Raw genomic sequence first — 24,629 nt, forward strand, 5'->3', positions numbered from 1 at the left:
ACCGGTCTACGTCATTCTGTGTACTATACAGTAAAATCCACTCCGTCTGTTCCCCTGGCCGCTCCCGGTCCCAGTGAACATTTCTGTATCTCACTGTGGCGTTCTGCATGGAGCACTGTAACCGTGCAGTCTGACCCTCTGTGACATGTCCCACACTCGGAGACTGGATAAGGACTGGATCAGTCGCACCTTTCAGAGAAAAACAAAATCAGTGAGTTAAATTCTGAGCTGAAAGTTTGCTGTGAGTATTTAAAGGGACAGTCCAGGCAGTAGAAGTTCTGTGTTAAAGAGAGGAAACAGCTTCTGAGACTGATCTAGTTGTGTTAGTTTGTTAATGATTTCTATCCTGGGGGTTACTCTGTGCTGATCTCAGCAGTACAGATGTGTTGATATAATTGTGAAATGCAATATTGTTCTCACACTGTGGAACAGCTCTCTCAAACACACTGACCTCTCCCAGTTAGTGTCTAAATGAATTCCTGGGATGTGGGTGTCGCTGGCTAGGCCAGCTTTTATTACCCATCCCTAATTGCCCTGAAGGAGGCGGTGGTGAGCTGCCTTCTTGAACTGCTGCAGTCCATGGAGATTGGAGCTATCTTTACTGAACCAATAGTGGGAGAGTGTTTCTCACAATGGGAAGCAGGTTTGGGAATTAGAATGGGAAGTGTCTGCAACATTCGAGCAGACAGTCAGACATTTAAAGGGACAGGACCACCCCACGGATCAACAGAACCACAGCCTATTGGGTTTGTGAAAACTGAGGCCTCTCCACAGGTTAGGGTCACGGGGGTCAGATTGGGAGGAATGGCGTCTCTATCCCTCCATTCCTCAGGGACTGGGACCTTTACCAGCTGCCACTGCAACACGGTGGGCATAGGAGTGGGGGTAACTGAGAGAGACTGGAAATAAATCTGAGGGAACCAAACCCTGTCCCTCCAACTGACAGTTTTAATATTGGTAAAGGGCACGGAGCCAGTGGGGGTCCCAGGTGAGGCAAATCGAGGGGAATACAGCTCAGGGAGTGAGTGAGTCAGTGGATCTCTCAGGAAGGTGTTGGGTGGCACAGTGGTGAGCACTGCTGCCTCAATCTGCCAGGGACCCGGGTTCAATTCCGGCCTCAGTTGACGGTTTTGAGTTTGTACATTCTCCCCGTGTCTGTGTGGGTTTCCTCCGGGAGCTCCGGGTTCCTCCCACATTCCAGAGATGTGCAGGTTAGGTGGCTTGGCCATGTGCGGGGTTACCGGGATAGGACGGGGATAGAACATAGAACAGTACAGCACAGAACAGGCCCTTCGGCCCTCGATGTTGTGCCGAGCAATGATCATCCTACTCAAACCCACGTATCCACCCTATACCCGTAATCCAACAACCCCCCCCCGCCCCCCAACCTTACTTTTCAGGACTCAACGGGCAATTTAGCATGGCCAATCCACCTAACACGCACATCTGTGGACTGTGGGAGGAAACCGGAGCACCCGGAGGAAACCCACGCACACACGGGAGGACGTGCAGACTCCGCGCAGACAGTGACCCAGCCAGGAATCGAACCTGGGACCCTGGAGCTGTGAAGCATTTATGCTAACCACCATGCTACCGTGCTGCCCCGATAGGATAGGACGGGGGAGTGAGCCTGGGTGCAGTGGTCTGTCACTGCAGACTCCGATGGGCACCAAAGTGGAGAGTTTGGTGATGGGAGGGAGCAGAGAATCCAACAGGAGAGGAAAAGCCGGAAACCCACGGGTATAAAAAAGTTTGTAATTCTCCGAAAGGAGGATTAATGAAATGAAATGAAATGAAAATCGCTTATTGTCACAAGTAGGCTTCAATGAAGTTACTGTGAAAAGCCCCTAGTGGCAGCTCAGTTATCCTGCTGCCTGGTGGTGTGATTGCAATTCGCTTTCATTTGCATCTCATGAATACTCAATTTAACAGTAGCTCGTCAATATCCCATCAGGCCTTCCTATCGTCCATCACACCAACGGGAAATCATGTCGGCCTCAAACCCGATTGAAAGAGAGGCATGAACGAGATGGACCTCAGTTCCCTAGAGATGTTGAGGTGAGTAACACACAGATCCTGCCTCCCATAGCGCTGCGTCACTCCTGTTACACTCAGCACCTCTCTGCTGAGGCCACTAGTTTGTGCCCTTCAGCTCCAAGCAGAGCTGGTCTTTATGGGCAGAATGTGCTGCGGGACCCATGGACCCTCCACTCCAATTGTTCTACATTCCCCCGGAGGTGTGGTACGTGGTGAGGGGGTTGCTGAGGTAGACAAGGGGGGCAATGAGGAAGGAGGTGTGTGCAAGAGCGGGTGGAGAGGAGGGGATGGGGCAGGGTGGGAATGTCCATCACCACAGCAACTGGATCCACAACATCTGCTGCGATGGTTGCTGGGGGTTCAGGGCTGCCCACTTTAACATTGGCTGATGACTCTGGTGCATCAGCCTCAGACTGGAGCTGAGGAGAGGTACAACGCTGCTCACACCTCCACACACTCCCTCAGAGAGCAGATCATCGTATCTCTGAAGATGCCACAGAAAGGAAAAGATGAAAAGTGATAGGCAGAGAAGTCAATGCCCTGTGTTTGATAATGACGCTGTAAAAAAGTGTAGGGATGAACAAGGAACGTTGAAAGGACTAACCTTAAGGTTTTATACCTGAACGTGGAGATCATTTGAAATAATGGATGAATTAGTTGTGCAGATAGATGGAAAGGGATTGGACCACTAAAAAATGAGGCTGAAGAAGTAATAATAGGAAACAAAGAAATGGCAGAGGAACTGAATAGTTACTTTGCTTCAGATTTCATGGTGGGAGACACCAGTGGGATGCCAGAGCTCCAGGAGAATCAGGGGCAGAGGTGAGTGTCATGGCCATCGCTAAGGAGAAGGTTCTGGGGAAACTGAAAGGTCTGAAGGTCAATATATCACCTGCACCGGATTGACCGCACCCCAGCATTCTAAAAGAGATAGCTGAGGAGATTGCAGAGGCATTGCTGATGATCTTTCAGGAACCAATGTTGGCAGGGAGGGCCCCAGTGAACTGGAAAGTGGCTAATGTAACACCGCTGTTTAAGAAGGGAGGGAGGCAGAAGACGGGAATTTATAGGCTGATAGCTTGACTTCAGTCATTGGTAAGATTTTAGAGTCCATTATTAAAGATGAGATCGCGGAGTATTTGGAAGTGCATGGTAAAATAGGACTGAGTCAGCACGGCTTCGTCAAGGGGAGGTCATGTCTGACAAATCTGTTAGAGTTCTTTGAGGAGATAACAAGGAGTTAGACAAAGGAGAACCAGTGGACATGATTTATTTAGATTTCCAGAAGGCCTTTGACAAGCTGCCGCATAGGAGACTGTTAAAGAAGTTAAGAGCCCATGGTGTTCAGGGTAAGATCCTGGTATGGATTGAGGATTGGCTGACTGGCAGAAGGCAGACGGGGGGAATAAAGGGTCTCTTTCAGGATGGCAGCCGGTGACTAGTGATGTGCCTCAGGGGTCTGTGCTGGGACCACAGCTTTTCACAATATACATTAATGATCTGGAGGAAGGAACTGAAGGCACTGTTGCTAAGTTTGCAGATGAAACAAAGGATATGTAGAGGGACAGGTACTATTGAGGAAACGGGGTGCTGCAGAAGGACTTGGACAGGCTGGGAGAGTGGGCAAAGATGTAGAATACTGATGTACCGTCAATTGCCATGAGACGAGAATGGTGAAACAATCTAGGCTTTACTACACACGATGCTGTGCCTTCTGCAGCTGGAACCAGAATATGAGCAGCGCAGGAGAGCATACACTTTTATACACCGCCTGCTGGGAGGAGCCAGCAGGCAGGGATTTACCGTAGTACCTGTAATACACAGGCAGTGCCGTAATACATGCAATATATCACTGGTGGTGTTTACCACATTCACCCCCTGTTTAAAAAAGTGTCCGGCGGGGGTGACGAAAACAGATTAAGTCTGTCGGGGGCTTTGACCCTCCGCTGTGACTGCCTCAGTCCTGGTGGTGATGTGGACATCGACCTGGCCACCTGCGACTCCGGGAGCATGTTGTCCTCATTTTCGTCACCACTGAGTGGATCCAGGAGAAGGCGACACTCGAAGGGATCAAGGCAAAGTGGGAGGAAGAGTTGGGAGATGGTATGGAGAAGCGGTTCTGGTGTGAGGTGCTCCGGAGGGTGAACGCCTCCACCTCGTGTGCGAGGTTGGGACTGATACAGCTGAAGGTGGTATATAGAGCGCACCTTACAAGGGCGAGGATGAGCCGGCTCTGTGAGGGGGTAGAAGATGTGTGTGAACGTTGCGGGGGAGGCCCCGCAAACCATGTTCATATGTTTTGGTCCAGTCCAAAGCTGGAGGATTACTGGAAGGAGGTGTTTAGGGGAATCTCTAAAGTGGTGCACGTGAAACTGGACCCGGGCCCTCGGGAGGCTAATCGATTCCTGTACCAGCCTCCCCGAACAGGCGCCGGAATGTGGCGACTAGGGGCTTTTCACAGTAACTTCATTTGAAGCCTACTTGTGACAATAAGCAATTTTCATTTCATTTTTCATGCTCTCCTGCGCTGCTTCCATTCTGATTCCAGCTGCAGGAGGCACAACATCTTGTGCAATAAAGCCTCAATTGTTTCACCATTCTCGCCTCGTGGTAATTGACGGTACATCACTCCGAATGTTCGAAAAGAGCTGCCTCGCTCTCACAAACCTGGTCTGATCTTCACCTATCACCTTTGGGAGGCACTCCTCCAGCCTACCTGCCAGTTCCTTCGCCAATATCTTTGCGTCCATGTTTAAAAGTGATATGGGCCTATACGACCCACATTCTGTTGGATCCTTATCTTTCTTAAGTAACAGAGTAATCGATGCCTGCCCCAAGGTTTGTGGTAACACCCCCTTCCCTATCGCCTCCTCAAACATCCCCACCATCAGCGATACCAGCTTATTTTTGAATTTTTTATAATATTCCACCAGAAACCCATCCGGCCCTGCCACCTTCCCTGACTGCATCCTCCCAAACTCACCTTCTATCTCCTGCTCCATTATCGCCCCCTCTAAAGTAGCCCTGTCCCCCTCCCCTTACCTCGGGTACTCCAGCCCATCTACAAATTCCTGCATCTCCCGGCCTCCCCCAGGTGGCTCTGACCTGTACAATCTCTCATAGAATTCCTTATAGACCTTGTTAGTCTGATCTGGAGCTACCACCAACGTCCCTGCCCTGTCCCGCACCTGGACAATTTCCCTTGCTGCAGCCTCCCTACGGAGCTGACCTGTCAACATGTGGCCCGCCTTCTCTCCATGCTCCTAAACTGCCCCCCTTGCTCACCTCAATTGGCGTACCGCCTTCCTGGTGGATAGTCGGTCAAAGCTCGCCTGGAGTTCCTTCCTCTTTCCCAACTGCGCTGGGTCCCTATCTTCTACATACCTCCTGTCTACCTCCAGCATCTCATCTATTACCCTCTGACGTTCCAACCTCTCCTCTTTGTCTAGCCTAGCCTTGAACGAGATCACCTCACCCCTCACCACCGCCTTTAAAGCCTCCCAGACTACCGCCTTTGACACCTCACCCTTGCAGTTAAAACATAGATATTCCTCGATTACTTTTTCAATTTTGTCACAGAATCCTCGGTCTCCCAACAATCCCACATCCAACTTCCATCCTGGTCTCTGTACCATCCCCTTGTCCAGTACCAGATCAACCTAATGCGGAGCATGATCTGATATTGCAATTGCCGAGTACTCCGACCCTTTAACTCCAGCCAGCAGCGCATTCCCCACCATGAAAAAGTCAATCCACGAGTACACCTTATGGACCGCTGAGAAAAACGAGTATTCCTACTCCCTCGGGTGCAGAAACCTCCAAGGGTCCATCGCTCCCATTCCCACCATCAGCCCAGCCAGTGCCTTTGCCCCCCCTGACGGGGCCAGCGAGCGCGGCCGTGATCTGTCCAAGTTTGGCTCCTGCACCAAGTTCCAGTCCCGACCCACTATCAGTTTGTGTGTGTCCAAGTCAGGAATGGCCCCACACACCTTCTTTGCAAATCCTACATCGTCCCAATTGGGACCATATACACTTACCAGAGCCACTCGCCTCCCCTCCAGCTCCTCCTCTCCTACCTACCCACCTGATCTGCCCCCACCTTCTCTATCTGGAACCGTACCCTTTTGCTGACCATCACCCCTACCCCTCGAGCTCTTCCGTCAAATCCAGAATGAAACACCTGACTAACCCAGCCCATAGTCTCACTTTGTCCTTCACCCTCAGGTGAGTCTCGTGCAGCATTGCTACATCGGCCATCAAACTTTTAAGATGCGCCAGCACCCTTGACCTATTGACTGGGCCTCCCAGCCCCCTCACGTTCCACGTGATTATCCTAACTGGGGGTCTCTCACCACCCCCCCCCTTCTTATCCACCATCATCATACCACCAGGCCCTGCCCCGTAAGCCTGACCCGTCCTTTTCCATTATGAACATCGAACCCCCTCCCCCCATGTCGGTGAAAAGAAAGTTATAACATTTATACATTTTCCAGCTCCCCAATCACAGTCCACGATCTCACTTCCAGCTCCACTCCTCACTTCTGACCCAAGAAGTCTGCCTTCATGAACGCCTCAGCCGCCTCCACCCTTTTAAACTAAAAATCTTTGGCTTTGTACGTCACCCTCAGCTTTGCCGGGTATACCGTACCATGCGTCATGGCCTCCTCCACTTCCTTCATCTTCTCGCCCTGTTCTCTCACCTCAGCCGATGTCTTTGCCACATCCACCCTCACCGGGGCGATTGCCTCCTCCACCAATGATCTCAGTGCGACCGCCATCTCCTTCCTCAACGCCTCCATGTGCCTCGCAAACTGCTTATCCAGCTCCACAGCCATCACCTGGGTCATCCTTCCCACTGTAAGCAGTGCGGCCCCACCACAGGGTCTGTAGCCATCTGGGATGGCCACTTCCAGAATACAAGATGGATGCTCGCAAAGACTGTCGGGTACTATGGACAATGTTAAGAAAGCAAGCAGGCACAGAGCCTGTCTGCGTATTGGAGAAGGCAGCTCCCAGACGAGACAGAAACTGTAGATCAATTGACATATTGATGGCCCATCTCTGGGAACAAAGGAAAGACACTCAAGCAACCGATCTAGCTCCAGACACCCCGGAGCCAGTTCCCCAAACCAAAAGCATAAACAAAGCAAGGCCAACAGTCACCTAGGACACGCCCAGCCATCAGAGCACCCACCCCTTTCTTGGTCAAGATTAATATGAGTGATCAGGAAGCAGGCCCAATTAATTGGGGCCAAGTTCAAGGCCCACCCAAAAGCTCGCGAAGCCCCTTCGGGTATAAGAAGAAACCCCCGCGAGAGAATCGCTCTCTTGGACTTGGCTCTCAAAGTGGACAGACCCATCCACCATCTGCAGCAGAAGCAAGTGAGTCCAAGGTCAACGCTCGCTACCAGACGGACGACCTTAGCTGTTCTCCTGTATACCTTTGAACCCAACAGCCTCAGATCCGAACAACGGCCATTGTTCCTCTGACTGAGTGGGCACCTGAAGCTAAGTATAGGCGTTAGTGTTAGAGATAGTTTAGTCTGTAGTATTTTGTGCATGCGAAGATATTATTGTGTGTGCAAATAAATGGTATTGACTTTGAATTAACTAACTGGTATATTGGCTCTTCAATCAGTATTCGGGTTTGAACCTTGTGGCGGTATCGACAGATACCTGGCGACTCTAAAACAAACGTAATTAGGATTAAGGAAGGTGACCATATTGACCGCCATATTTAGAACCAGAGAAAGAGAGAATAGAGGTACTCTATTCTACGTTGGTACTTGTATTGCCTCAGTATATAGGTCCTAACTTTCCCTTATTCCAGACACTGGATTTTCACACACTGCTCCTCACACTGACCAGCCAATCAATTTACCAATTTCCTGTGTCCTTGAGTTTGTCGTCTTCCCCAAATGCTGCCTCACAGCAGGTGAAATACTCATCAAGTAACTCGCTGCTCTCCTGTAGCAGAACAAGGCAACTTTCTGAAGGGTGGAAAAGTTACAGAGCAAATAAGCAACTCCTTCCCCTCTGCACCGAATTCCCGCTTTGATCCAGATTCCTAAATATCCTCACTCAATCTGTACGCTTGAACGAGTCCCTTTCTCAAGCAGAGCTGTGAAGAGTCGTCACACATAATTTCCTGTTTGTCGACACCTTTTCAGCATTGTTATTCTTATCTGATTAATCACTTTAACATTGTCATCCAACCAGCATTCATCTTTAAGGTCGTATTCCCTTATAAGGGATGACCTCCCCTTGTCCCCTTTGCTATTTTCATGCCTGGTGTTGGACATCTCACCCTTATTGTATTTATATTTCAACAAGGAAACGTGTGGTCTATGTTTCTACAGAAACGTTTGCAACATGTGGTTGTGAAGGTTGACAGCTTGATCAGCGTTAGCTGCTGAAGTGAGCTGCACTCATAAATTGACCAAATATAATGACCAGCAAGCCTCGCGATTGATCATGGCCCTCTTTTTATACTTCTGCACCGGGGGCTTCTGCCAGGGCCGGGGGGAGGGGCGGGAGGCGGCCAGGAGGTGGACTGTGGGGTCGGGGTGGACGGGCACGGAACATCATTGCTGCAGCCGGCAAGGCAGCCATGCAGCTAACAGCCCACTGTGAACTTAGGGTCAGGGGATGTAGAGGTCCCTCCCCCAGAGAACCCCCTAGGTGCCCTCTGGCCCCAGCCGACCCATCAGCTGTGTGGACACGCTCCAGTACAACCAGTGCCATCTTGTTGTCTGAGATAAGTGTGCGGGAGGAGTGTAATGTGTGTGTGTGGCTGGGATGAGTGTGTGTGGGGAGTGTAATGTGTGTGTGCGGCTGGGATGAGTGTGTGTGGGGAGTGTAATGTGTGTGTGCGGCTGGGATGAGTGTGTGTGGGGAGTGTAATGTGTGTGTGTTGCTGGGATGAGTGTGTGTGGGGAGTGTAATGTGTGTGTGCAGCTGGGATGAGTGTGTGTGGGGAGTGTAATGTGTGTGTGCGGCTGGGATGTGTGTGTGTGGGGAGTGTAATGTGTGTGTGCGACTGGGATGTGTGTGTGGGGAGTGTAAAGTGTGTGTGCGGCTGTGTTGAGTGTGTGTGGGGAGTGTAATGTGTGTGCGGCTGGGATGAGTGTGTGTGGGGAGTGTAATGTGTGTGTGCAGCTGGGATGAGTGTGTGTGAGGAGTGTAATGTGTGTGCGGCTGGGATGAGTGTGTGTGGGGCGTGTAATGAGTGTGTGCAGCTGGGATGAGTGTGTGTGGGGAGTGTAATGTGTGTGTGAGGCTGGGATGAGTGTGTGTGGGGTGTGTAATGTGTGTGTGCGGCTGGGATGAGTGTGTGTGGGGAGTGTAATGTGTGTGCGGCGGGATGAGTGTGTGTGGGGAGTGTAATGTGTGTGTGCGGCTGGGATGACTGTGTGTGGGGAGTGTAATGTGTGTGTGTGGCTGGGATGAGTGTGTGTGGGGAGTGTAATGTGTGTGTGGCTGGGATGAGTGTGTGTGGGGAGTGTAATGTGTGTGTGAGGCTGGGATGAGTGTGTGTGGGGAGTGTAGTGTGTGTGTGTGGCTGGGATGAGTGTGTGTGGGGAGTGTAATGTGTGTGTGCGGCTGGGATGAGTGTGTGTGGGGAGTGTAATGTGTGTGTGCGGCTGGGATGAGTGTGTGTGGGGAGTGTAATGTGTGTGTGCGGCTGGGATGAGTGTGTGTGGGGAGTGTAATGTGTGTGTGTGGCTGGGATGAGTGTGTGTGGGGAGCGTAATGTGTGTGTGCGGCTGGGATGAGTGTGTGTGGGGAGTGTAATGTGTGTGTGCGGCTGGGATGAGTGTGTGTGGGGAGTGTAATGTGTGTGTGCGGCTGGGATGAGTGTGTGTGGGGAGTGTAATGTGTGTGTGCGGCTGGGATGAGTGTGTGTGGGGAGTGTAATGTGTGTGTGCGGCTGGGATGAGTGTGTGTGGGGAGTGTAATGTGTGTGTGCGGCTGGGATGAGTGTGTGTGGGGAGTGTAATGTGTGCGTGCGGCTGGGATGAGTGTGTGTGGGGAGTGTAATGTGTGTGTGCGGCTGGGATGAATGTGTGTGGGGAGTGTAATGTGTGTGTGCGGCTGGGATGAGTGTGTGCGGGGAGTGTAATGTGTATGTGCGGCTGGGATGAATGTGTGTGGGGAGTGTAATGTGTGTGTGTGGCTGGGATGAGTGTGTGTGGGGAGTGTAATGTGTGTGTGAGGCTGGGATGAGTGTGTGTGGGGAGTGTAATGTGTATGTGCGGCTGCAGCTTGTCAGCCTCCCGAGTGTCAATCACGGTCCTGGCTAATCCTGCACCGTTTCTCACTGGAATCGATTGTGTTCCACGTGGTGCCGGTGCTGCCCCTCCACAGTCGCTGAATCGATCCAGGTTCGGCGTCAGTTTTGCTGTCGTGAAATTCCACTAATTCTGTGTTGGTGTCAACACTTAGTCTCAGAAACGGAGAATCCTGCCCAGGTCTCCCAAATGTGATTGAATTATTTGAGGAAGTGACTAGGTCTGTAGATGATTCAGTTGATGTCGTCTACATGGACTTCAGTAAGACTTTTGACAAAGTGCCACGCGATAGGCTGATGAAGAAGGTAAGAGCCCATGGGATCCAGGGCAATTTGTCCAATTGGATCCAAACCTGGCTCAGTGGTAGGAGGCGGAGGGTGATGATTGAAGGTTGTTTTTGTGACTGGAAATCTGTGTCCAGTGATGTTCCACTGGGATCGGTGCTGGGTCCCTTGTTGTTTGTCGTGTACATCAATGATCTGGATGTGAATGTAGGAGGTATGAAAGTAACTTCACAGATGACAACGAGGGATATTGTGAACCCCGTCAAAAAGAAAAATGAGGCTTTTGTACGGTCTAGAATGGTGGGGACAGTCAAAACCATTGAGGAGTATAAAGAAAGTTGGAAGGTACTTAAGCGTGAAATTAGGAGAGCTCGGAGGGGTCATGAAACGTCATTGGCAGGTAGAATTAAGGTGAATCTCAAAGCTTTTTATTCATATGTATAAAGCAAGAGGGTGGCCAAGGAAAGGATTGGACCACTTAAGGACAGTGGGAGGTATCTATGTGTTGAGCCAGAGGAAATGGACGAGTACTAAATGAATATTTTGCATCAGTATTCACCAAAAAATAGGACTTTGTGGACGATTATTCTTGGTTGGGTGTGTGGACAGTCTGGGTCATGTTGACAGCGAAAAGGAAGGGATATTGAGTCTTTTAAAATATATTAAGGTAGATATGTCTTCTGGGCCAAATGGGATTTACCCCAGAATACTGAGGGGAGCAAGGGAGGAAATTGCTGGTGCCTTGACTGACATCTTTGTATCCTCATTGGCTACAGGTGAGATCCCAGAGAACTGGCGAATAGCTAATGTGGTACGGCTTTTAAAGAAAAGTAGCAGGGATAATCCTGGAACCTATAGGCCGGTGAGCCTCACGTCAGTAGTAGCTAAACTGTTGGAGGGGATTTTAGAACATAGAACATAGAACGATACAGCGCAGTACAGGCCCTTCGGCCCTCGATGTTGCACCGACATGGAAAAAAAAAACTAAAGGCCATCTAACCTACACTATGCCCTTATCATCCATATGCTTATCCAATAAATTTTTAAATGCCCTCAATGTTGGCGAGTTCACTACTGTTGCAGGTAGGGCATTCCACGGCCTCACCACTCTTTGCGTAAAAAACCCACCTCTGACCTCTGTCCTATATCTATTACCCCTCAATTTAAGGCTATGTCCCCTCGTGCTAGCCACCCCCATCCGCGGGAGAAGGCTCTCGCTGTCCACCCTATCTAACCCTCTGATCATTTTGTATGCCTCTATTAAGTCACCTCTTAACCTTCTTCTCTCTAACGAAAACAACCTCAGGTCCATCAGCCTTTCCTCATAAGATTTTCCCTCCATACCAGGCAACATCCTGGTAAATCTCCTCTGCACCCGTTCCAAAGCTTCCACGTCCTTCCTATAATGAGGCGACCAGAACTGTACGCAATACTCCAAATGCGGCCGTACCAGAGTTTGGTACAGCTGCATCATGACCTCATGTCTCCGGAACTCAATCCCTCTACCAATAAAGGCCAACACACCATAGGCCTTCTTCACAACCCTATCAACCTGGGTGGCAACTTTCAGGGATCTATGTACATGGACACCGAGATCCCTCTGCTCATCCACACTACCAAGAATTTTACCATTAGCCAAATATTCCGCATTCCTGTTATTCTTTCCAAAGTGAATCACCTCACACTTCTCCACATTAAACTCCATTTGCCACCTCTCAGCCCAGCTCTGCAGCTTATCTATGTCCCTCTGTAACCTGCAACATCCTTCCGCACTGTCTACAACTCCACCGACTTTAGTGTCGTCTGCAAATTTACTCACCCATCCTTCTGCGCCCTCCTCTAGGTCATTTATAAAAATGACAAACAGCAACGGCCCCAGAACAGATCCTTGTGGTACGCCACTCGTAACTGAACTCCATTCTGAACATTTCCCATCAACTACCACTCTCTGTCTTCTTTCAACTAGCCAATTTCTGATCCACATCTCTAAATCACCCTCAATCCCCAGCCTCCGTATTTTCTGCAATAGCCGACCGTGGGGAACCTTATCAAACGCTTTACTGAAATCCATATACACCACATCAACTGCTCTACCCTCGTCTACCTGTTCAGTCACCTTCTCAAAGAACTCGATAAGGTTTGTGAGGCATGACCTACCCTTCACAAAACCATGCTGACTATCCCTAATCATATTATTCCTATCTAGATGATTATAAATCGTATCTTTTATAATCCTCTCCAAGACTTTACCCACCACAGACGTTAGGCTCACCGGCCTATAGTTAGCGGGGTTATCTCTACTCCCCTTCTTGAACAAAGGGACCACATTTGCTATCCTCCAGTCCTCTGGCACTATTCCTGTAGCCAATGATGACCTAAAAATCAAAGCCAAAGGCTCAGCAATCTCTTCCCTGGCTTCCCAGAGAATCCTAGGATAAATCCCATCCGGCCCCGGGGACTTATCTATTTTCACCTTGTCCAGAATTGCCAACACTTCTTCCCTACGCACCTCAATGCCATCTATTCTAATAGCCTGGGTCTCAGCATTCTCCTCCACAATATTATCTTTTTCTTGAGTGAATACTGACGAAAAGTATTCATTTAGTATCTCGCTTATCTCCTCAGCCTCCACACACAACTTCCCACCACTGTCCTTGACTGGCCCTACTCTTACCCTAGTCATTCTTTTATTCCTGACATACCTATAGAAAGCTTTTGGGTTTTCCTTGATCCTACCTGCCAAAGACTTCTCATGTCCCCTCCTTGCTCGTCTCAGCTCTCTCTTTAGATCCTTCCTCGCTTCCTTGTAACTATCAAGCGCCCCAACTGAAACTTCACGCCTCATCTTCACATAGGCCTCCTTCTTCCTCTTAACAAGAGATTCCACTTCTTTGGTAAACCACGGTTCCCTCGCTCGACCCCTTCCTCCCTGCCTGACTGGTACGTACTTATCAAGAACATGCAATAGCTGTTCCTTGAACAAGCTCCACATATCCAGTGTGCCCAACCCTTGCAGCCTACTTCTCCAACCAACACATCCTAAGTCATGTCTAATGGCATCATAATTGCCCTTCCCCCAGCTATAACTCTTGCCCTGCGGGGTATACTTATCCCTTTCCATCACTAACGTAAAGGTCACCGAATTGTGGTCACTGTCTCCAAAGTGTTCACCTACCTCCAGATCTAACACCTGGCCTGGTTCATTACCCAAAACCAAATCCAAAGTGGCCTCACCTCTTGTTGGCCTGTCAACATATTGTGTCAGAAAACCCTCCTGCACACATTGTACAAAGAACGACCCATCCAATGTACTCGAACTATATCTTTTCCAGTCAATATTAGGAAAGTTAAAGTCTCCCATAACAACTACCCTGTTACTTTCGCTCTTTTCCAGAATCATCTTCGCCATCCTTTCCTCTACATCTCTAGAACTATTAGGTGGCCTATAGAAAACTCCCAACAGGGTGACCTCTCCTTTCCTGTTTCTAACCTCAGCCCATACTACCTCGGAAGTAGAGTCCCCATCTTGCATCCTTTCTGCCACCGTAATACTGTCCTTGACTAGCAGCGCCACACCTCCCCCTCTTTTGCCCCCTTCTCTGACCTTACTAAAGCACCTAAACCCAGGGACCTGCAACAACCATTCCTGTCCCTGCTCTATCCATGTCTCTGAAATGGCCACAACATCGAAGTCCCAGGTACCAACCCATGCTGCCAGTTCCCCTACCTTATTTCGTATACTCCTGGCATTGAAATAGACACACTTCAAACCACAGACCTGAACACTGCCGCCCTCCTGCGAAGTCAAATCTGTGCTCCTGACCTCTCTACTCTCAATCTCTCGCACCCCAAAACTACAATCCAGGTTCCCATGCCCCTGCTGAATTAGTTTAAACCCCCCCAAAGAGTACTAACAAATCTCCCCCCCAGGATATTGGTGCCCCTCAGGTTCAGATGTAGACCATCCTGTCTATAGAGGTCCCACCTTCCCCAGAAAGAGCCCCAGTTATCCAGAAATCTGAATCCCTCCCGCCTGCACCATCCCTTTTCAAGGACAGATTTACACCCATTTATAAACAAATCACTCATTAGCGACAGACAGCATGGTTTTGTGAAGGGGAGGTCGTGCCTCACTAAATTGATTGAGTTTTTTGAGGAGGTGACAAAGATGATTGATGAGGGGAGGGTGATGGATGTTGTTTATATGGACTTCAGTAAAGCCTTTGACAAGGTGCTTCATGGCAGACTGGGACAAAAGGTGAAGTCACACGGGATCAGATGTGATGTGGTAAGATGGATACAGAACTGACTCGGTCACAGAAGGCAAAGGTAGCAGTAGAAGGGTGTTTTTCTGAATGGAATTTTGGGACTAGTGGTGTTCCACAGGGATCTGTGATGGGGCCTCTGTTGTTTGGAGTATACATAAACGATTTGGAGGAAAATGTAGCTGGTCTGATTAGTAAGTTTGCGGATGACACCAAGGATTGGCAGATAGTGTTGAGGATTGTCGGAAGATACAGGAGGACATAGATAGGTTGGAGACTTGGGCAGAGAAATGGCAAATGGAGTTTAATCCAGACAAATGTGAGTTAATGCATTTTGGTAGGTCTAACATAGGGCAGAAATATACCATAATGGTAAACTCTGAGGAATATAGAAAGATAGAGAGATCTGGGTGAGCTGGTCCACAGATCTTTGAATGTGGCAACACAAGTACACAAGGTAGTCAAGAAAGCAGATGGAATTCTTGCCTTCATTGGATGGGGCACAGAGTATAATAACTGGCAAGTCATGCTGCATTTGAATGGAACTTTGGCAAGGCTGCTCTTGGAATATTGTGCACAATTATGGTTGCCCCACTACCAGAAGGATGTGGAGGATTTGGAGAGGGTGCAATGGTGGTTTACCAGGATGTTGCCTGATCTGGAGGGTGTTTGCTGTGCAGAGAGACTGAATTGACTCGGACTGTTTTCATTAGAACCCCAAGGTTGTGGTGACCTGATAGAGGTCTGCAAGATCATGACAGGCATGGATAGAGTGGATGGGGAGGCACTCTTTCCCAGGGTAGAGGGGTTAGTCGCCAGGCGGTATAGGTTTAAGGTCTGTGGGCAAAGGTTAGAGGAGATGTGAGAGGCAGGGTTCTGTACGCAGAGGGTGTTGCCAGGGGAGGTTGTGGAAGTCGATACATTAATGGCGTTCAAAAGGCAAATTGACAAATACATGAATAGGATGGGTATAGAGGGATACGGCACGAGGAAATGCTGATGGTTTTGGCCAAAGTTAGTATCATTACCGGGACAGGCTGGTTAGATGGGCAGAAGAGTGGCAAATGGAATTGAACCATGAAAAGTGTGAGGTGATGTATTTTGGGAGGACTAACAAGGCAAGGGAATATCCAATGAATGGTCGGATCCTGGGAAGTAGAGAGGATCAAAGGGACCTTGGTGTGCAGGTTCACAGATCTCAGAAGGCAGCAGGAGAGGTTGGTAAGGTGGTTAAGAAGGACAATGGGATTCTTGTCTTTATTAACCGAGGCATTGAACAGAAGAGCAGGGAGGTTGTGCTGGAGCTGTATAAAACGCTGGTTAGGCCCCAGGAGGAAACAGGAAACATCCGGAGGAAACGTACGTAGACACGGGGAGAACTTGCAGACTCCACACAGACAGTGACCCAAGCCTGGAATCGAACCTGGGAACCTGGCACTATGAAGCAACAGTGCTAACCACTGTGCTCCCGTGCCTCCCACAGAGTGGGAAAAATGAAGTAAAACGTCTTGGACATTACAGCCTGGAATACACTTGCTGTTGGGAGGAGGTTCTGGTGTAACTGGTGATTTTGTGGTTTCTAGGATGTGGTTTGCTGCTGTCTATATTTAACACCCTGGATTCCTGTCTGATCTGAGCCCTCTGTGTGGGCCTTTCCTGAGGCTGATGACAGCTTCTTATCACCATCAGTAACAACGTTCTGTGTAGATGTGTGAGCTCATGGCCTGCAGTTTCTGTGGGTTGAACAGTGTTCAGAATATGTTTCAGACGCATTAACATAGAACATAGAACATTACAGCGCAGTACGGGCCCTTCGGCCCTCGATGTTGCGCCGACCTGTGAAACCATCTGAAGCCTATCTGACCTACACTATTCCATTTTCACCCATGTGTCTATCCAGTGACCACTTAAATGCCCTTAAAGTTGGCGAGTCTACTACTGTTGCAGGCAGGGCGTTCCACACCCCTACTACTCTCTGAGTAAAGAAACTGCCTCTGACATCTGTCCTATATCTATCACCCCTCAATTTAAAGCTATGTCCCCTCGTGTTGGTCATCACCATCCGAGGAAAAAGACTCTCACTGTCCACCCTATCTAACACTCTGACTATCTTAAATGTCTCTATTAAGTCACCTCTCAGCCTTCTCCTCTCTAATGAAAACAACCTCAAGTCCCTGAGCCTTTCCTCGTAAGACCTTCCCTCCATACCAGGCAACATCCTAGTGAATCTCCTCTGAACCCTTTCCAAAGCTTCCACATCCTTCCTATAATGTGGTGACCAGAACTGCACGCAGTACTCCAGGAGCGGCCGCACCAGAGTTATGTACATTAAGGACACATTTGAATTAGTAATGAGCAATGGGCCAGAATTCATCAATAATCTGGTTCTAAAAGAAAGAAAGATTTGTATTTATGCAGCACTTTGCACATCTACTCGACATCTCAACGTGCTTTCCAGCCAATGATGTTCTTTTGAAGTGTAGTCACTGTTTTAATGTAGGAAAGAGCAACCATTCAGATGAACACTTGGAACACCGCAACGTACAAGGCTACGGATCAAGTGCTGGAGAATGGGGTTAGAATAGATAGGTGCTTGATGGACAGCACGGAGATGATGGGCTGAAGGGCCTCTTTCCGTGCTGTAAAAACTCTGTGACTCTGTGAATTTGCAGAATGTATATTAGAGGCAGAATATCACAGACCGAGATTCTCCACAATTCCACAACAAGGACTGGGGAAAGCAGAAAGCTGGAATATTACTTTTGTAATTGGAGTGTTTTTTATGAATGTATTTAAAGAGCTGTTGGAACCTAGAGCGGACCCAACAGGACAGAGTGATGTTGCTGCTGAATACACTGCTCATTACTGAGACTGGATTTCAGGGGAAAATACAACACACAAAATATATTTGACAATTCAACTGATTTTCATATTTTCTTCACTGAAACTAATCTAACCTTCGGTATCTCTGATCTCCCCGTCTGATTGTTTCAAACTGGATTCAGCATTCCAGGATTTCAAGATGAACGGGGTATAATTTCAATCTGATGTTTCTCCTGAGATTTTGCAAAATATTTGTACCAAATCCCTCGTGTGCTTTTCTCATACAAAATTGGCCTTGTTAAATCAGGCAGAAAAGAACTCCCAATAAGAATGAAGATATATTTTTCCCACCCCCATCTCTACAGGACACTGTGGAGGGTCCACACTCTGCAATCACCCTTGGATCATCACAATATCACAAGGACAGTGAGGTTCCACTTTGATGCAGAAAATGGTGTTTCCCCTTTCTGGCCCGGTTTGCACTTCTTGTTGTGAGAAGGCAGGACTGAACTCTGGAAGATTAAACAATCACATTCCCGGCAGAGAGCGGCAGATTGGGAGATGATGAGGATGTTCCTCACTATATTCTGTCTGTGAAACAGATCTGGTGAGAGTACAGGCTGACATTCTACAGCAGCAGTGAAACTAAGCACAGACTCACAGAATCACACAGTGCAGAAGAGGCCCTTTGGCCCATCGAGTCTGTACCAACACATGAAAAACACCTGACCTGCCGACCTAATCCCATTTACCAGCACTTGGCCCATAGCCTTGAATGTTATGACGTGCTAAGTGCCCATCCAGGCACTTTTTAAAGGATATGAGACAACCCGCCTCTACCACCCTCCCAGGCAGTGTGTTCCAGACCGTCACCACCCTCTGAGTAGAGAGGTTTTTCCTCAAATCCCCTCCAAACCTCCTGCCCCTCACCTTGAACTTGTATCTCCTCATAACTGACCCTTCAACGAAGGGGAACAGCAGCTCCCTATCCACTCTGTCCATGCCCCTCATAATCCTGTCCACCTCGATCAAGTCACCCCCAGTCGTCTCTGCTCCAGAGAAAGCAACCCAACCCTATCCAACCTCTCTTCATAACTTAAACGTTCCATCCCAGGTGATATCCTGTTGAATCTCCTCTGCACCTCCTCCAGTACAATCATCCTTCCTGCAATGTGGCGATTAGAATTACACACAGTACTCCAGCTATGGCCTCACCAAAGGTCTGTACAACTCCAACATGACCTCCCTGCTTCTTTAATTGATGCCTCGATTGATAAAGGCAAGTGTCCCATATGGATTTTTCCCACCCTATCAGCCTGCGCTTCAGCCTTCAGAGATCTATGGACAAACACGGCAAGGTCCCTTTGTTCCTCGGAACTTCCCAGTGTCAGGCCATCCATTTCATATTTCTTTGTCACATTACTCCTTCCAAAGTGTAATCACCTCACACTTTTCAGGGTTGAATTCCAGCTGCTGCTTTTTTGCCTATTTGACCATCCCGTCTGTATCTTTCTGTAACCCAAGACACTCAAACTCACTGTTAATGCCCCGGCTAATCTTTGTGTCACCCACTTAACGTGCCGATTAATTCAACCACCCCAAATACATCCACTTAATGTGCAGGCTGTCACTCAAACCCATTGTTACATTAAATGTACAACAGAGAAGAATGGGAAAACCAAGTTTTCCGACCAGTGTTCCCAGTCTGTGCAACTGGTGCACTAAACATTCTCAATATGGTGATAAATTCTGCTGTAACTCTCATGTCCAGTTTGAATGTTCTAACTCTAGAATTCACACAAGTTACAGGTGCAGAGACACCGGAACACAAAGCTTATAACAACTTAACTTCTTCACACCAAACTAAAACTTGTACTTACCCCCAGAAACACAGAGTGACAGAGTCACAACAAAAAGAGTTTTACTGATCATCTCAACAGGATGATCCTCTTTATCCACACCGTTTATTGCATGTCCAGTAAATACATTGAAACACAAAGTGTCCCAGCCGACAGAAGCTTCTTTAATCTCCTTTTACACAGGAGGGAATGAAGTTAAAGAGGTGTGGTGAGATAACCACTGTAGTTATGTGTACTGCAGTAGGGGGATGTATGCCTGTACCTGTAATACAGGTTCCTCCGGTCAGCCCCTGCCGGCTAGCTCCGCCCACAGGGAGCTTATGTATAAATGTATGAGAGCTGCTCAGACCCTCAGTCTACAGTTGCGGATGGAGGGACAACATCGTACAGCAATAAAGCCTCTATTGTACTAGTCTCTCGGCTTTGAGTATAATTGTTAGCGCCACAAGAGGAAACAATGACAATGAGCCAATGGCTGCTCCCCTTCTGGGTGGATTTTGATCAGTGACGTTTATGATTCACTGAGTGCAAGTTGCCCACATTAAGTTGGTTTAACATGAAGAGTTCACACAGCGAGGGACACATTTGCTGCAAAAATGTAAATGGTGGAAACATTTATTGAAAATCATTGAAACCAAATTCTCTTCCCCTTGGGAACAACAACAGCTGGAATGGACGGCCGCGATGCTGCGGATCTGAGTTATAGAGACCCTGAGCCACGCTGCAAACCCTCTCCAGATTCGGGAGGTACTAACTCCTCCCCCGGCGAGGAGTGTGGATGTCAGGGTCACTGAGACCGCCAAGGCCACTGAGGCTGCCGGCAGCGTGATGGACAACGCCCTGACCACCCGGGATGAGGTGGGAGCAACCCCGTATTGAAGAAGCTGGAGACAAGTTGGAAATGCAGCTGAACTGTGTGGCTGCACCAAGGCTGGCCCCCCTTCACATCCCTGTGCCGATCAATGGACACTTCATCCAAATGGAGTTGGACACAGGTGCTGCTGTCTCAGTGGTGCCGCATGTTCTCAGGCTGGGCCTTGGGAGAATGAAGGGGGCCGTGGTGAAAATCCAAGTGGATCCGCAGGCCCAGCCCTGTTTTCTCAGGGTTCGGCCGGTCCCTCATGCTATTGTTGGGAAGGTCGAGGGTCAACTGCAGCGATTGGAGATCTGACGTTTAATTCAGCCACTTTGTTTTAGCAACTGGGCGGGGCCGGTGGTACCGGTGATGAAACCGGATCAGATGTCAGGGTCACTGAGGCCGACAAGGCTGCTAAGACTTGTCCATTCTAGTTGTTGATGGATGGAGAGGGGGCCGGCGCCGGACAACATTCTCCTTTTTCTTGTTATACCGAGACTCCTGATGTCAGGATCTCTGACTTGGATTTTGTAGTTCGATCCCTTCAGATGGTTCCCCCGCTAACTACGGGGCTGATAACCCTGTTGTATAAAAGGTCGGCCAGACAATAACTGACCGACACAGAGAGAGGACCCGGTGAGGTGTAACAGTGCCCCCTGTAAATTGCTGTTCTTATAAATAAACGTCTTCATTGCGCCGGAGCATGGCGACTCTCTGCGAGCTCTCTCACACAGATCCTCTTCTTACATCTTATATAACCATAATAACCTCTTAAAACTTCATTCTAACACTACATTGTGTACCTTGTGTTGACCTGTTACGTATTCTCTTTTCATGGACTAAATAATGTGTTTGAGCTGCTCGCAGAAAAATACTTTTCACGAGGCCCACAGGAGAGGGATGTAAGGGCAGAGCCGGCAATGGAGGAAAGATGAGGAGGGTTTCCTTTGCATTTCAGAATGACGCTGGATTCGGCAACGGTTTTGGGAGAGGATAGCATGGAAAAATATTCTGGCCGGAATTCTCTGGCCGGTGGGACTCTCTTTTCTGGGGCAGGCGCCCCTACACCCCCCCCCCCCCCCCCCCCCTCATCTATTGGTTTCCCAGTGGGGTGGGTGGCTGCAATGGCCAATCTCATTGACAAGCGACGGTAAGAGAGAATCTCGCCGCCAGCGAACGGCGTGCCGCCGGGAAACACACGGCTGGGGGACCGGAGAATCCGGCCCTTTATGTTCTTGGATCAACGACAACTCACCTTCTGTCCAGAATTGGTACAAAATTATTATGGAGAGTATTCCAATGGCCTTTCTAACGTGTACACTTCAAGCTCAGTCAGACTCATCCAAAAAATATGGGGCCCTGATCTTAAATATAAAGGTTCCATTGTGACAGATTTATTTCTACAAGGCTTTCCGTAGAACACCCAATCCTGTCCCTGGTATAGTGTCCGTGAGGGTGTGTGCCCATTCTCCCTTTCTTCATATTCTGCTCTCATTCGCTCCATCCTTTTCATCGTTTATTTCCGGTTGAAGCACTGGGTTAGATGAACTAACAGAGTTGTTTTTCCTTTTATACGGTATTACGATCCCGAATAGACCCCAACAGTGGCTGGGATACAGGACAGAAACCCCAATGTTTGATTTTAATTTGAAGACTGTGAGGGAAGGATTCCTCGCTCCAGGAGTGATTCTGCAAAGAAATGGGGTGTGGAATATTAAAACAAACTTTATTACCAACAGAGGATTCAAATATCTTTAACATCCAACCAGAAAATAACTTACAATTACTCCTGAAACCATGCTACTCATTACAGTGTAAACAATGCCCTTAACTGCTATCATTACTCCCACTCAAACAACAAGAAAACAAACCACCTCAACTCTCAGTGCACCATTAAGTAGCTACTGGCATTCAGGAAAACTTCTCTACAGAGATATTGTTTGAGAAAGCGATGCCTTGACAGTGCTTTAAAGGCAAAATCTAACTCCTGTCAGACTCACGCAGAAACGCTGGCTCCATCTCTTCAGAAACTGTTTCAATTGGTTTGTTCACCTTTCCAACCAGACTGACCAACTGCAGGCACTCTTTTCCCCTCCCTCCCACTCCATTCTCCCTGCCCCCACTACACATTAATACACCTCCCCATGGGACTCCAACTAGGGTCTGCACCTGGTACTGTATCCTACCAGGGGGACAAGGGCATTTCCCTCCATCCCCTCCCTCCCCCTGCACTCCCAGAGGGATCCCCTCAGCTGCTTCTCATCTGGCCAAATCTGTTGTAAAACCCGTTGCCCTGACGTCAGCAAGGTATGAATATTTACTGAGGAGGGGGTCACATGGGGTGGGGGGTTAATAAGATTCAAATGGGTGGAAATGTATTCAAATGGGTTTCAGGCCCCTGGTGATTGTGATGCTAAGACCAGGTCATGAAATGAGCTATTGATCTGAAATTGAATAGAAAATCATATTGAGTTGTCACACATAGATTATGTGTTAATGAAACTAAAGTAAATGTAATTTAAGCTTGTGAGTGACGTATAATACAGCTGCAGTTTTCACAGGGTGAGACCTTACTCTTCCACCCTTATCTCTTCATTATTCTTGGTCACTTTCTTTCACTGGCCATTGAGTGGGGTGATCTGAACAGGGAGAGAATTCACTTTCTTTTTGTTTTCAATTCCAGTTTTCCCTTCCCGTAACTTGTGTTAAATTCCAATTGATCCCATAATCTATTGTAACTTGAATGTGATCTCTGAATCATTGGATTGATATCGCTTTCTCTCTGACACTCCCCATTTGCAAATCATCTCACTCAAATATCATTCAAAATAACATCATGCAGGGACTTAAAATATTCTCCAGCTCTCCAAATTGCCTGTATCCATCTTGTAGATATTCCTCACCAGGTTTACTTGCTACCAAGCCCTTACTTGTTCTTATCCAAATAATTTACCCTTTCACTTCAATAGTGCTCATTTCGGCAGGTACCAGTGTGTTTGATTCTATAACAATTATTTTAAAGTCAGTTTCTCTATGGAGTCTGTGCCTTGATCACTTCATGATGTTGTTTTACTCTGTTTGCCCCATTGGCCATTTCCAGCCATGCTGTTTGTCAAGTAGTGTGTACGCATGGGACCTGCTCTTTAGTGCATAATGGCCAGCCTGCTGATTAGTCACTTCACATGTAATTAATCTGCACACGCACGCAGTGCCCCCATTGTCATATCACACATTCCTGAGTCTTTTGTGAACTTATCGAAAGAGCTCAAAGTTGTTGCTTATCTCTCCATGTGTGGTCTTCATGCCTTGGGTGGTGGCCAGAGTATCAAACTTTGTTCTCTTAAATAAAAGCATAGACAAGGACACAAACATTACCAAGAGAAAGTTCATCAATTTACCAGCCTCCTCCAGACTTTCCCCTTCGTATTGATGCCAGATTGAAATATTCCGTTGAATTGCTCCCGATATTCCAATTCCAATTTCCTGTTTACATTTCCTGGCTCAATTGTTTACCCTCAATTACTCAATCCAATCCCAACCACGAGCCCTGGAGAAATCGTGCAATCCTATAAGATATCTTTATGCTTAAAACAGAAATCAAACATTTCTCTTTGATTCCAGGCAGTAATATTTTGATTATTTGTTCTGTGTCTCAAATTACATCTTTTTTTTTACCGCAGCTTGCTAAATTTCATTGCCTTTCTACCCCAGAATTGTCCCAAATTCAAACAACAATGTTACTGGCTTTCAGAGTTTTTATTAATGTCCAGTTCATCTCTTCTTTGTCTTAAGTGGTGGAATCTCTTCTTCTTCAAAAGGATTTGTCCTTATGTCCATGGACACCAGCTAACTGCAAATCTTGTTCCACTTGCAATGCTGTAAATTAAAACACAAAATTCCATTCTGCAAAATGGGTTAATTAATCGGAACATACCTGACAATTCAAACATAATATTTACAATTCACAATTCCTGTAAAAATATAAATACATCTTCAGCTGTTAACAGGCAAGGGTTAATTCTCTGCTCGTTTGAAAAAGGGGCGGATTAAAAGTTTTCAACTGGACGTCATTACATCACCACCTCTCAGGGGAAACCGTTTATTTTAACAATCGCCACTTTACACTCCGATCTCAGAATTTTCCTGTCTTTCTTTTTGTGTCAGGAATAATTCTTTTTTGAACCTGACAAGAAGTTTTAACTCAAGATCAATCC

At 47.9% G+C, this 24,629-nt stretch overlaps 2 protein-coding genes across 2 annotated transcripts in view; both read right to left on the bottom strand.

Annotated features, from left to right (window-relative positions):
- Nucleotides 1–19,732, bottom strand: part of LOC119976723 — a 277,796-nt gene extending 258,064 nt beyond the window's left edge. Inside the window, exon 1 of the mRNA XM_038817454.1 lies at nucleotides 19,581–19,732. Within this exon, the coding sequence (XP_038673382.1) occupies nucleotides 19,581–19,632 (52 nt within the window). The 5' untranslated portion in view covers nucleotides 19,633–19,732. The remainder of the gene's footprint in view (nucleotides 1–19,580) is intronic.
- Nucleotides 1–24,629, bottom strand: part of LOC119965474 (polymeric immunoglobulin receptor-like) — a 610,457-nt gene that overhangs the window by 486,676 nt on the left and 99,152 nt on the right. The gene's annotated exons all lie outside the window — the stretch shown is intronic.

This window comes from Scyliorhinus canicula, chromosome 1 (assembly GCF_902713615.1).
Source record: "Scyliorhinus canicula chromosome 1, sScyCan1.1, whole genome shotgun sequence".
NCBI lineage: Eukaryota > Metazoa > Chordata > Chondrichthyes > Carcharhiniformes > Scyliorhinidae > Scyliorhinus > Scyliorhinus canicula.